Source organism: Eulemur rufifrons, chromosome 12, assembly GCF_041146395.1.
Source record: "Eulemur rufifrons isolate Redbay chromosome 12, OSU_ERuf_1, whole genome shotgun sequence".
In the NCBI taxonomy this organism is placed as follows: Eukaryota; Metazoa; Chordata; class Mammalia; order Primates; family Lemuridae; genus Eulemur; species Eulemur rufifrons.
The window spans coordinates 14,953,876-14,968,812 of NC_090994.1; the positions used below are offsets into that span (position 1 = coordinate 14,953,876).

Genomic DNA, 14,937 nt, shown 5'->3' on the forward strand with positions numbered 1-14,937 from the left:
AATATGCTGTGGGTTTTTTTTTTTTTTTTTTTTTTTGAGATAGGGTCTTGCTCTGTGGCCTGGGCTAGAGTGCCGTGGCATCAGCCTAGCTCACAGCAATCTCAAACTCCTGAGCTCAAGCAATCCTCCTGCCTCAGCCTCACGAGTAGCTGGGACTACAGGCGAGTGCTACCACACCGCGCCTCTATTTTTAGTAGAGACGGGTGTGTGTGTGTGTGTGTGTGTGTGTGTCTGTCTGTCTGTCTCACTCTTGCTCAGCCTGGGCTCGAACTCCTGACCTCAAGCGATCCTCCTGCCTTGGCTTCCCAAGAGTGCTAGGCTTACAGGCGTGAGCCACCACACCTGGCCTCCGTATGCTGTTGATGGAAGCACTTAGCTGCCACCTGCCACACTAGCTACTTTATTTCTTTATCTTCCCATCGCCCATCTCTCCCCACCAGAATGCAAGCCCCCTGAAAGAAGGGACTGGGAGTTTGTTTCTACTGCTGGGTCTTCAGCATCTAGCATTGCACCCAGAATGGAGTTTGCATTCAACAAATATCTATCAAATGAACGATAGAACTAACACACATTTATATATAAACTGCCCGGTATTATTGTTAAGCAAAATAAGCTATTGTCAAAATATTTAATTAACTTTCTGTACCTCTGGTTTGCTAGCTATAAAGATGAGAATAACTACACTGCCCTGGTGCAGACATTCACGTGAGTTTATACCTAGATACACTGTATTGTTAGATTTCTCGTCTCTTGCTGGTGCCGATGGTTTCAGTTCAACAGAGAACTCTCTAATCTCCTCTAATCCCCTGCATTCAGAAATGTTTGTTGAACTGCTGAACTGAATTTTAATGTTATCCTAAATCAAAGAGGGACATGATCTCCATGCGACATTAGGTTTGCATATTTAGAAAGAACCGCTTAAAGCACAGGAGTGTTCTGATGACATTTCTGATGCTCATTCCACTGATCATTTCCCTCTCTGAGGCATCCACCCGTTCCCTGCAGACAGCCTTCCCCCGGCAGCCTTTGTGGATCTGTCCTGACACATGCAGTCTGTCCTTCCCCAACTAGGCACACACCAAACGATGCTTAGACAAATTTTTCCTTCCACTGAGTTGACTCACTGTGCAACTGAACAGCCCACGTGGACAAATGGGATAGCAAATGTGCCGGGAGAAATCTGCAATTTGATACAAGTATAAAGAGGTGAAATTAACATGGATACAAAAATGACATTTTGTCACCATAACATTTTAGGATTAACTCCTGTTTTTAAATATGGAACAAAGCTATAGATTTCAATTAAGTTTTTCTTATAAAATGGAAAACTTTACTTTTTGCCCTAAAACCTGAATAGTAGATCACTCACTTTACCCATTAACCTGGATAAATTTCCAAGAAGTTTACACAAACTTCTATTATGCCATGTCTTGGGGTGATTTTTTCCCTCAACTCACTCAGGGATGCAAAAAGTCAACAAAATGCATTGTTTCCATTAGTGAATTTTTCCTGACCAAATAAATGTACAGTTTAACAGTATCTTTTGACTTAATGTATAATTTTAGAGAGGCAGACACTATATTGCAAGTTTCAAAGAGCTTCAGCTTGAACTGATTCTATTTCTTCTCGTCTGACCCACTGTCTCAATGTCGGTACTAGAGCCCACATGGTAACTAAAGTGGTGAATGGGTAAATATTTCAGCTACAAGATAAAAGATAGTAAGGACTCGGGGACTGAAAGATGATTGTTCAATAACAAATTGAAAAGCAAGCTGCCCTGGTAAATGGTGGGTAAGCTGAAAGACTTCCCACATTATATGGCCAGTGGCTCTGTATATATTCCAGATTAATGCTTGAGACGTTAAAAAGGAGAGAGAGAGAGAGAGAGAGAGAATGAATGAATGAATATGCTCTTTTGGTCTCTTGCCAGTTTCAAAACAGGGTTCCAGGTACAGAGCCACACCCAGGAGCAACAGATAAAAGTGGTTGTCTCTAAAGGGCCAGAGTCCAGTGACAAGGTACATGTCTTCTTGTTGATCTAGGAATCCAAATTTTCAAGTGCATTTCCACTGAATAACTGGCTTGTGATAAAGGAATACCATGAAAATATGTTCATTTTAATTCATGCTACTGAGAAATTAACATAAATGTCTGAATTAGGTGCCCACGCTGTACTCAGAAACCTCCCGCGGCTCCCTGTCTCTCACCTCCACAGATTGCTGTGTAGGGCCTCGTATGATCTAGCCCCCGGCTTCCCACCAACCTCATGTCCCCCTTCCCCTCACCTGAAGTGTGTCAGGCTGGTCTCATCCTTTTCCAGACGTGCATTGCCATGCCTGTTCCTGCTTTATTATTAATATTTCCTTAACCTGGAAAGCCGTCTCCTCCTCACCCCTACCTCTCAGTTCTAACCACCCTTCAGACATGAGCTGAAGTCCCACCTTCTCAGAGAGCCCTCCCTGAAGCCCCCACCCCACCCCCAATAGGTCTTCATTGATTCTCTGTCTTCTGGAAGCCTTTGGAAAGGCATAGAAGCACTCATGTTGTGGGCGGCTCAGTTTCCTACCTTATTCCATCCACCTGTGTGTCATGCGTTTTAAACACCTTTTTCCTAGCTAGTCCTTAAGAGCCCTGAGGGCAGATGTCATAATTTACTGGTTCAAAGAAGCAAAGTGTTGAAGCAATGAAGTCCAGTTCTCGTAATACCCGCTGGCTGGTGGCTGAGGGAAAGGTCCATTATATGTCATTTTCTCAGAACTGGGCATAGTCCCCAAGAGACCGGATCAGAGCTGACTAGCACGGGGTCTAATGGCCGAGATGCCCAGCCCTCTATGGAATAATTTGCCTCGTTGAATTTTCTGCACAATGGGATGGGAAAAGGAAGAAGATGGGAGCCTAGAGAACTCTGCAGAAAAAGAAAATCCTTTTTTGCTCCATTCCTCCCAAATCAAGGCTAAGATATTTCCTGTTTTTAGGCGTGAGCTATCAGAGCTTTCCCATCAGAACACGCCACAGACTGACTTACAACAGCACACTTTTTCCCTAGCTGCTACCTATCTTTTAGATAGACAGACATTGCTAACAGTAAATTTATGATGGAGGCCTCTACTGCAGAATTGCCTACGGAGAAGAAATATTTCCACAGGAATGAGAAAGGAAGTCACACCGGCACATGTCTAAACCCAACACGCTAATCAATGCACATTGAAGAGACTCACAGGAGGGGACACACACACACCAAGAATGTTGAAAGGATGAGAGGTTTTAAACACCACCCGTCCAGGCCACAAGGACAGAAAAACAAAAGTTCCTTTACAGGGACATGGCCAATCAAGACGTACCCACATATTGCGACTTAGAGCTGGGTCCGGAAGGTGGGATGGGTGGTGGCCTAATGAAGCCTCCATGCCAATTCAGCATGTATGTAAACACCTGCTTTGTGCAAGTGAGTGTGTGTGAGAGAGAGAGAGAGAGATTGACACAGAGGGTGACTTGTGGCCAGTGGGCATCCAACCCCCTTAGGACTAACCCTGAGGATAAAAATGGAGAACAGACCTATACATAGACAGTTACCCAAGGAATCAGGAGCCTTTCAGTAGTATCTTTCAACCTCCTCTTCCTCCCACCTTGCTGCCATGCTAATGTGCTTATAATTGGCGAGGGCACCATGGACGAGGTGGCTTGTCACATACTCAGTAGGGAATTAACTTCCACTACTCCTTGGGAAAGTCATGCTTCCATGCAGAAAGCAGGACCGAGACAGCAGGCTTTGCACAGCCCCTCTGAAGCCTGGCAGCCAACCCAGGACTGGCCTTGCAGGTCCACGAGACCCTAAGCCTGTCTGTCAAGGTCAAGTGTGTTACCTCCATCGCTGCAGGTCCTGGAGTCGGAGGCCAGGCTGTCCGTGGAGCCGGTGGTGAAGCTGACGTGGACACCCCTGAAGGATGGGCTGAGGCTCTCTGCAGAGCCCTGGCTCACTTTCTCCAAATCAGAGCTGCTCTTGTTCATTTTTAAAAGGTGCCTGGAAAAGGTAGGAACAAACAATAAAAGCAATTCATTTGGTTTCCATTCAGAAACCAGGCTGATGGATCATGAACCTACGGGGCTCTTGAAACCTGGCCAATGTCAGCAAGTTTAAAATAAAATATTCTGGGGGGAGAGAATAGAGGCTCTTCGGAATCCTTATGCACATGAGTGGCGGGAGACTTCCCAAGTGTGGTTAGGAGGAGTGAGCTTATTCCATTTAGACAAGCACCCCGATCCTGACTTGGAAAGAACTGCCTTTGTGTTCTGATCCCATATGCCAAAATATTTACGTCCTCAATTATATCCTGTGTAACATCTCTACAAAGAAAAATCAAAACATTATCATACAAGTCAATGTATAGAGATATACAGGGATTAGGTAGTTTTGCAAGATCCCAAGACAAGAACATTGCAAACTAGCCCTAAAAATGTGGGATTTCTTTTTCTTTCTTTCTTTTTTTTTTTTTGCCTGGTACTCTTTTGTCATAGTTTCAGAGGGTCTAGGTTGTGCCTTGGAATGAAGGAAAACTTTATTTAAATTTTACCCAGACTTCCAGGGAAATGCTTAGATAGAATCAAGCTGACATAACCCTTGTTCCAGAACTATGGAATCTGCCCTTTGGTTTTCTATGAAATCTTTTGTTGCATCTCTAAGACATCATTACCAACATATCAGGGACAGGAATACCAACTCCATGAAAAAAGAACTCACCTTGGAGAAAATAGTTCCATTATTAGGTAGAATGTTTAGCTTATTGATTTCTCCTTCCCCCTTTCCAAGGACCACATGAATATTCACTTCTGACCTGACATTTTCACCATGAAGGGAGATAGATCACGATCAATTCAGCTCTTTCCCTGCTGGTGGTAACCCACATTTGTCCACACTGATATTTCCTGATGACATTCCTGTTCCTACTATAGCAGATCTGTATCTCACCCTCTGCTATAGGAAATACACAATACAGTATTGATTTGCCATCAGAACTGCCTTATTTAATGCATATGACCTTACAGTTAAGAATTGATCCATTGTTCTTTGTGTTCCACATTGCCAGGCCCTGTGTTAGTTTTCATAGTCACTGGAATCCCTTGTTTATTAGAGAAAAGTTTAGAGACAGTTTGCTTGCTGCCGTGAAAAGGGCTCTTTAGAAAACACGTCCCCCTCCTCACTCCCAACCCTTAGAATCACATTTTAAAAATGTTTTGAAGCTGTCAAATGTAAGTGTGACAGTGCCTGTGATGTAATCCAACTGTAGTCTTTGTATTTCAGTATTGCTGTTGGGATCTTGGAAATATCCAATCCTTAGGGAAGGCTACGGCAGATGATCTTTATTTAACCCTCTGGCAAAATACAATCATAGAAAGTCTCATACAATCTTTTTATCCCCATTGGATCCATCACTAATGGTTTTCTTAGAGGAAGCCAGAGTATGAAATGACGAATAATGACAACTCCTCAGTCTAGGACAGAAGCCAGTTCTGTGGCAATCTCTGCCCTCTCCAAGGTGGTCTCCAGAGTTTCTCACTCTTCAGGCCCAGAAACTCAGCAAGGGAGAAACTCCATCATCATGGCTAGTGAGCTGGCACAATTCCCCATGCAACAAACTTAAAAAAAAAAACAAAAAAAACCAATGAAATGTATATAAATAGAAAAAACAGGCCGGGCGCGGTGGCTCACGCCTGTAATCCTAGCACTCTGGGAGGCCGAGGCGGGTGGATCGCTCGAGGCCAGGAGTTCGAGACCAGCCTGAGCAAGAGTGAGACCCCGTCTCTACTAAAAATAGAAAGAAATTATATGGACAACTAAAATATATATATACAAAAAATTAGCCGGGCATGGTGGTGCATGCCTATAGTCCCAGCTACTCGGGAGGCTGAGGCAGTAGGATTGCTTAAGCCCAGGAGTTTGAGGTTGCTGTGAGCTAGGCTGACGCCACGGCACTCACTCTAGCCCGGGCAACAGAGTGAGACTCTGTCTCAAAAAAAAAAAAAAAAAAAGAAAAGAAAAAACAAACAAACAAAAATAAATATGTGTATATATGAACAGCATATATACATATTCATATACATATGTATACACACACACACACATGATTATTTAAAGTAACAGCCAAGCTTGAAAGAAAGAAAAATCAGGTGCCAAATACACAGAGGAAACTTAGTATCAGAGCAGTAAAAGGAAGGTGTCAATATTAAGCATGTATTTGCTGTAGGTTTTGGTAGATGCTCTTTTATTAGGTTAAACAAGTTTGTTTCTATTCCAAGTTTTCTAAGAATTTTGTATTCTTAAATCGTTTATAGTTTTTAGATATTCTCAAATGCTGTTTCTATATCTATGGGAAAAATCATACCATTTTTCTCCTTTATTCTGTTAATGTGATGAGTTATGTTAATGGCTTTTCTTAAACCATGCTGGCACCCTTTGCATACACTTATTTTTACTACACATGGCTAGATTCATTTTTACTAATGTTTAATTTAGGATTTTTACATTGACATTCAAATAGAGGCTAGCCCGTAATTTTTCTTTCCTGTCCCATCCTTGTCCAGTTGTGATATAAAGGTTCAATTAGAATCCCAAAATGAATTGAGTAACTTTCTCTCTTTTTCAATTATCTCATGTAGTTTTTATAAGACAAGCATGAAGTGTTCCCTGAGAGATTGCTAAAATTTGCCTGCGAAACCATTGGCGCCCAGTTACTATATAAGTGAGATCGGTAAAGATTTGGTTCTAATAAATGTAGGACCAATATTTTGAGGACAGAGCTCTAAGAAACAGACCCTGTACACAGGAACTTGCTACGTGACAAAGGTAGCATTGCACTGAGGGGAGGGTGGCCACACCAGTTCGTGGTATTCACAGCAGTTATTTATGGAAGAAGAAAAAACAGAAGTAGAGCTGGATGTCACACCATATTTTTTTTTTTTTTATGATGGAAAAAAAAAAAACCCACCAAATTTTAAATGTTAGAAGAAAATGTCAGAGAAAATCTTTGTGAACGTGGGGGTAGGGAAGGATTTAAGCTCTTAAATAAGAGCTTAAAAAATAGAAATATAAAAGATAGATAAGTTTCACTACTTTAAAATTTAAAACTTCTGTCTGATAAAATAAAAGACACCGTGAAGAAAGTGAAAATACAAACCTTGGAGTGGGCAACTCACATCTTTGCAACCCACGTAACTCATAAAGTATTGGTATCCAGAATGTAAAAAGAATGCCTATAAATCTAAGAAACAGATAAAGGATCCCATTTTAAAAAGAGCAATGGAAATGAACAGGCAACTCACAAAAGAAGAAACATGAAAGGTCAGTCAACACATGAAAAGATAATCAAACTTACTAATATTCCCATTATAAATAAAACAAGATTTCGTTTCACACCCGTCAGATCAGATCAGAGCGGCAATATCAGGTGTTGTTAAGGGTATGGGAAAAGGGGAACTTTCTTGCACTGTGTAACTGCAGACTGGTCAACACACACATGCACACATACAAACACACAGGATAACAATTTGATGTATCTTATAAAGTTAAATATGCACATTCCTATAACAGAGTCTCTCCATTTTGGGGTACATACTCTTGAGCAATGTCATTCAAATCACTAGTACAGAATGAACAGCTAAGTCATTTTAATGGGTCACAGCAGTTATTGACCAGTAGTTTATTTTAACAAAACAATGCAGACCAGAAACTATGAAAATATATAGTAAGAATTTATGAAATTTTGTTTTATAAAACTTTTGTTTCAGATAGGGGTATGTGTGTGTGTGTGTGTGTGTATTGGATCAGATAATAAGTATATTTCTTATTGTGGGTCATGGCTGAAAAGAAAAGGCTAAAAATCACTACTGTAGAATAGCAACCAGCAAACTTTTTTTTAAAAGGTCAGATGGCAAATATTTTAGGCTCATGGGCCATAGGGACTCTGTTGCAACTACTCGATTCTGCTGTTGTAGCAGGAAAGCAGCCACAGACAATATATAAATGAATGGGCATGTTTTCCCATAAAACTTTATTTACAAAAACAGATGACCAGCATGCAGGCAATGGGATATAGACGCCTGCTCTAGAACAAGCTTGTCCAATAGAAATATAATGCAAACCATATATGCAATTTTAAATTTTCTAGCAGCCACGTTAGGAAATGTAAAAGAAATAGATAAAATTAATTTTAGCAATATATTTTAACACCATACGTTCAAAATATTGTCATTTTAACCTGCAATCAATATAAAAATTTATGAGATTTTTTTTTTTTTTCATTCTCAGTCTTCAAAATCTGGTATGCGTTTTACATCTATAGCACACTGAAATGCAGACTAGCCTCACCTTGAGCTAGCAGCTACCATACTGTACAGCACAGATCTAGAGGAACTCTCATGCGTGGACAGGGGTGTTCAGTGTTATGAACACCAAAAATGAAATTGTAAACAGTCCAATTATCCATCAATAAAGGAATGGATAGGCCAGGCATGGTGGCTCACACCTGTAATCCCAGCACTCTGGGAGGCTGAGGCAGGAGGATTGCTTGAGCCCAGGAGTTGGAGACCAGCCTGAGTAAAAGCGAGACACCGTGTCCACCAAAAATAGAAAACATTAGCTGGGCGTCATGGTGCGCGCCTGTAGTCCCAGCTACTTGAGAGACTGAGGCAGGAGAATCGCTTGAATCTAGGAGTTTGAGGTTGCAGTGAACTATGATGATGCCACTGCACTGTAGCCCAGGTGACAGAGTGAGACTCTGTTTCAAAAAAAAAAAAAAAGGAAAAAGAAAAAGGAAGGAATGGGTGAATTGTGATATAGTCTTATAATGGAATACTTTATAGCAGTCAAAAATGAACTGGATTTTAATGTACAAATACAAAAAAAATTTCTTAAAATGTTGAGTATTAAAAGTATTTACAAAAGACTCAAGTACAGTGCAATACCATTTATATATATTTTAAAACCTAACTTATATATTTTATAGATCACATAATAAAATGTAAATGATACTCAACAACTTCAAGACAATGATTGCTCTGGGTAGCAATGGGAAGTTGAAATGGGAATTGGATAGGGAGGGATCTCCCATTGAAGCAGTAGTATTTTATTTTTTAAAAATCTAAACAGGAGGCTGAGGCAGAAGGATCGCTTGAGCCCAGGAGGTTGAGGTTGCTGTGAGCTAGGCTGATGCCACAGCACTCTAGCCCTGGCAACAGAGCTATCCTCCTGTCTCAGTCTCTCAAGTAGCTGGGACTACAGGTGCATGCCATGACACCTAGCAAATTTTTTCTATTTTTGGTAGAGACAGTGTCTCGCTTTTACTCAGGCTGGTCTCCAACTCCTGAGCTCAAGCAATCCTCCTAAAAAAAAAAAAAAAAAAATCTAAAACAAATGCCAAAATGTTAATATTTGAAAAATCTTAGGGGGACACCTGCATGCAGTCATTCTTTGAACTTCACTATATGCTTGAAATATTTGATGCATTGAAAATGAACATTTCTAGCAGGAAAGAAAATCATGAACACCTGAATGAGCCAGGCATGGCCACTCCTATTGAACCGCTGTTGTGTCTCTGAGACGAGGAGCACGCAGAATAACAGGGTGGGATTTCCAGCAGGCCCTACAGTGGGAACAGGCATCCTCAGAATGGCCTTGTGGATGGAAAACATTGCTTACAGACCCAGCAACTCTTCTAAGACTTTGGGATTAATTCTTTGGACTATAAGGAAGAAGTCAAAGGGGTGAAGACTCGCACCAGGTGAATGCAGACAAAATCAGTCTATCTATGATTACAGGATAAATTCTCCGCAGTGTGTGTGTGTGTGTGTGTGTGTGTGTGTTGGAAAGGCAGGGGGCCTCCAAAAGTAGACGTTGGTAAATCTTAGTATCCAAGCCACAAGTGGAATTTTCTTGGCTTCTAGAGATATCACTGCTGCTTCTCCACTGGAAAAGCTCAGGAAGTCCAGGTTCCCACCAGGTAGCTAAAATCCAGTAGGCATTTGGAATGCTCAGGTATAAGTGGTGAGGGAACTTGCTTTCTGATACACATGTGGGTGACCCTTTTCCTTAACAGCAACATCTTAGGACTGATGACTCTTTCACACAAACTGCCACAAAAAGCTTCCACCCTGGAAACCCGTGCAATCTGCGCTCTTTGAGAATTGCTACTTTAATTAGAGAATGAGCAAAACCACATCAAATTTCAAAATGAAAGGGAAGCTTGTCATCAAAGCGGAGTCTTAACAATCAAGTTGTTTTGTGTCTTCAGTCTGTGTGTGCAACAGACTTCTTAAGGATCCCTGGGGGAAAAAAAAGGCTTAATATTCCCAAGGTGACTTTTCTGAGCCCTAATGGACCGTTCTGTCAGATGTGCAGCCAAATGACAATCTGAGTGCACTCAACAACGTAGAGCAAGACTATACTTATTTTTATAAAAGGCGCTTTCCCCTGATTAAGGATAATTTGATTTGTCTTTCATAAAACCGGTGCAAACCATCTAAAATGAAATCTGATGTCATGTAGTTTAAGGAAGTGGCTTCAATGCACAAAAACCGCATACTCTGGTCTTTCCTCTTTGGTTGGTGAATAACATTCTTATCAGCTACAGCGAGGGTATGGCCTCCACAGATGTCTTTGCTCACTCGGTGTGATAAAAAACGACTTGTTCTTGCTCAGACTTCCTTTCCTGCCTCCCACTGTTGATTACACACAGTCACAGGAGGGCAGGGTGAAATGCATGGGCCGGTGGCACAGCGTCATCAGGGACTCAGCCCTGCAGCTGCTCCCCAGGGCTCTGAGAATGGCTTTTCCCCTCATTGTCCTTAGACACGGAGGGCTTGCCAGAGTGGTCTCCAAACTATGTCGGTGAAAAGCTAGAAAAAAAAGAATCTAGCCGGAAGAACCATCTGCCAGACTTCCTCATTCATCGAACAAGCTTCATCTAAAAATACCCGCCGAGCTTGCAGAATGAGAGCTTTCAGAATGTCCACAATCCGTGATGGATGCCGGGTCCCTGTGTGCGGCACAGAGCGTACCTCAGACTCCACATGGCTGCTAGAATCCCCCTGCGACAGCACAATTCAGAGTGTGGCCGAGGTCAGTTTTCCTTCTCAGTGCCCTGACTGTTGTTCAAGAGTTCACATACATTTGGCTGAGAGCTTTTTTCTTGCCTCTGGAGCTGAACGTTTGGAAACCCCAATAACGCTCGCACGCAGTTTGAGACCTGCTTTCTGAACTCCAGCACACATTCGCACCAGCAAGTCTCGGGATTGGTCACATTGACCACTGAGTTTAGGGATGATTTGGAGAAGAGCCAAAGAAAAGTTGTAAAGAATAAAATGAACGCTCTGAAAGCACAAACCAGTTAAAAAATTCTATACACCTTTTTTTAATTACGAAAGAGAAGCAAAAAGACTTGTTTTAGACTCAAACAATCAACGAATGCCTCAATGAAAGAATGAGAACCTCTTACCATCCTAGATTCTGGCCCGTGGTGCCGTCCTCATCCCAGGGCCTGAGACAGGCTGGGCCAGTGACTTCAGGGTCCCATGGAGCAGCCCCTGGGAGTAAAGGGCCAGCTTCAGAGGCGGCCGGAGTGGCTCCCCGGGCTGCGGTGACTTCACCAGCTCAGAGCTCTCCGTTTCCCCTCCGTTCCCCTCTGACTTTTCTATAAAATGCACTTCCTGCAAAAGCACAGGAAAACAGGGACGGCTCTGCCTCTCTGACTTGCAGTTTTCAATCTCCAATTGTCTTATTGGGCTCCATGATTAGAAGCAATTCAAATCTGCTCCAAAAAACATTCAGTTTCTCCCCGTTTATTCCCTACTATGTAGCCAGCCACGTTCGCTGGGTGAGTAAGAACACCCCTTTTTAACTTATGCCTGGGTTACCTGCAGTGCATGCTCTGTCTCATGTATCCTGAACACCGTTCCCAGGTTTTTCAGCGTTAATTAGGGACTGCCTACTCTGTGCCCAGTGCTGTGTTTAGGTGTTGCGGATGCAACGCTGAGCAGAGCTGCACAGTCTCTGTGCTTCAACGAACCTACAACCTGGAAGAGAGCTATTTATCAAGCTCATCTAGAAAGGGTTTGGTCCACATCTTTAGAAAAGATTTGCATCCTTGGGGTAGACCACCCTGATTTGAAATCTTTCTAAAATACTGCTCTCAGAATGCTGGTGGACCCTGTCAAATCCTACATGGAGGCTGGGCACGGTGGCTCACGCCTGTAATCCTAGCACTCTGGGAGGCCAAGGTGGGAGGATAGCTTGAGGTCAGGAGTTCGAGACCAGCCTGAGTAAGAGTGAGACCCCCATCTCTACTAAAAAAAAGAAAAAAAGAAAAAATTAGCTGGGCAACTAAACATAGAAAAATTAGCCAGGTGTGGTGGTGTGTGCCTGTAATCCCAGCTACTTGGGAGGCTGAGGCAGGAGGATCACTTGAGCCCAGGAGTTTAAGGTTACTGTGAGCTAGGCTGATGCCACAGCACTCTAGCCCAGGCAACATAGTGAGACTCTGTCTCAAGGAAAAAAGAAAAAAAAAAAAATCCTACATGGAGCTCCCACAGGATTCTCTACGTTGGCCACCATATTGGATGGACTCAGGTCATCTGTGGTGACAGAAACACACATCTCAGATTTTCTTTGACTATCTCCATTTCAAGTATTTCCTCCACTGTCTATACATTAGAACACATGCCTAGATTTCTGGTTCAGAAAAAAAAAAAGTAGAACCATTTTGGTTAATATACAACTACTTCCCTTCACAAATCCTTTGCTTCATGAAAGCTCTTCTTTGCATTTCGATTGCCCCCAAAGCACCAAAGCGTTCCTTCTCCCCTCCCAACCTGGCTCAGAGGAAACTCTCCTCTCTTCCCTTCAAACCTTGCCTATCCTCAAGGTCCAGCATCAGTTTCACTTACCTACAAATTCCTCCCAAACTATTTCAGATCTTCTCTGACCTGTCTCATCCTTCTGGAACTCATACTGAACTGGGTGTGAATCACGTCACTGAGCATTTGGTTCTAATCCTGGTTAGATTATTCTAATTGTTTCATGTGAAATAGGCTTATTACCACCCCCAGAATTATAAACGGCTGGAGAGCTGTGTCACAGTTGGGACGTGCTGGAACACAGAGTAATTATTAAATACTTCTTGATTAAGTTTATCTGCCTCTATTTCAATACCTCTGTGGCATCTGGGAGAATAAATGTTTTCTTAAGAAAGAATTACACTTGCCCAGCAAAATTTGCAAAAGGCAGGAACACAGAGCAACGAATAACCATCAGGATTACTTGATTCAATAGCTGAACCTTTTTCATATTCACAAAATACAGCAGTCTTAAAATAGCCTGAATTTGCAGAAGTCTTGCAGTTTTTAAATGGGTTTTTCTCCCCCAAAAGATGGGATGAAAAAGGCAGATAACTAAGTGGGAAGGGTTTTTATTTTTGCCTTTGGTGCTTTTTGATGACAATGCTAAGGAAGTTATTTTGTAAGCACCTAAGTGCCACCTGAAAAAACTGCCAGGGCCAATCTGCTCCGGGGTGTGTTTCCCCCACTGATTTATTAGCATGTATAAATATAGAACAGCAGTTTCATCTGTGGTCAGATGACCTCTGCGGTCCCCCTGGTGCAGGCCTATTAATTTGCATTTGCAGTTAATGCACTGGTGATTCTTCTGGGGCTCTACAAATTTAACAGTGCAAACCATTTAAACACAGGAACAAAGCCATAGTCACATTAAAAGATGCACACACACACACTTTTGGGTTACTAGTTTTAGTCAAGGATAAAAGTACTTAAGTTGTTCAAATGGAAATTTACGAGCATTTACCCTGACTCTATACAGATCCACTTTGGCATTCAGAGATACAAATATATATATATTTTTAAATGACCATTCCGTTCTCAGAAAAGCAAAATCTTTTATTTGTGGCCCCAGCCTGCATGGTTGTGGACTTTCCCAGAGAGGAACTGGGCCACCTGGTGCAGAAGTGAGGATGGCAGATGTCTGGGATGATCTAGGTGTTTCAGGAGGTTCCAACTAAGGCTGAAGGCCGGGAGTTGGAGCTTTGGAGGGGCAGGTAAGAGAGTGTTGAAGTACTCGGCAGTTCGACCCCATCACCTGTCCCCTACACTTTCATCTCCAATATGATCACCTGAGAATAACAAGTCTCCAAGCCACAGCCTGGAAAGTCAAGAAGGAAGCTCTTACAGCTGTTCACACGAGAAGAGCAGATGGGAAGCGAAGGAGATGAAAAAAAGAACAAATGGGAACTGAAGACAGAGCAACTGTGATCCACAGGCAAGCAGTGAGGCAGGGCGCTCTGGAGCCTTTGGAAAGAACAGCTATGCCGGCACTTGAGTAACTTCCTGGATGGATTTCAGTCGCCCGGGAAGGCCAGTGCTGTGGTGGTTAAGAGTGTGAACACTGGGACCCCATTGCCTGGATTCGGGTCCTGGCTCCACTGCTTACTGGCCATGTGTCTCGGAAAAGGCACTAAATCTCTCGGTGTTTCAACTTCCTTTCTATAAAATGCAGATCTCATAGGGTTGTTAGAAAGATTCAATGAGTTAATATTTACAAAGTGCTAAAAACAGTGTACACGGGAAGTGCTGGTTAAATAGGAAGATGGATGGATGGATGGATACACAGAGAGATGACTTTAGCAGCTTCCAGAATTCCAAAAAGAATTTCATAATTCTTTTTGAAATCATCAGATGGTAAATATTTTACTCTACCTCGATGTCACTCCTTTTACTACAACATTTAAAAAATACTCAAAGAAAGATAAGCTTTGATGCTTTGAGGTCATGCATTATTTTAAAATAACCAAAAAGACTTCATTTGTCCATCCACCAGAGCTCATTTTGAATGTGTGCGTGCAAGAGCGTGATAATTTATAGCATAGCCTCAGATCCAGC

At 42.3% G+C, this 14,937-nt stretch overlaps 1 protein-coding gene across 1 annotated transcript in view; it reads right to left on the reverse strand.

The window, feature by feature from the left end:
* PRAG1 (PEAK1 related, kinase-activating pseudokinase 1) overlaps positions 1-14,937 on the reverse strand; it is a 47,944-nt gene that overhangs the window by 15,208 nt on the left and 17,799 nt on the right. The window contains exon 4 of the mRNA XM_069485219.1: positions 3,864-4,021. Within this exon, the coding sequence (XP_069341320.1) occupies positions 3,864-4,021 (158 nt within the window). The remainder of the gene's footprint in view (positions 1-3,863; positions 4,022-14,937) is intronic.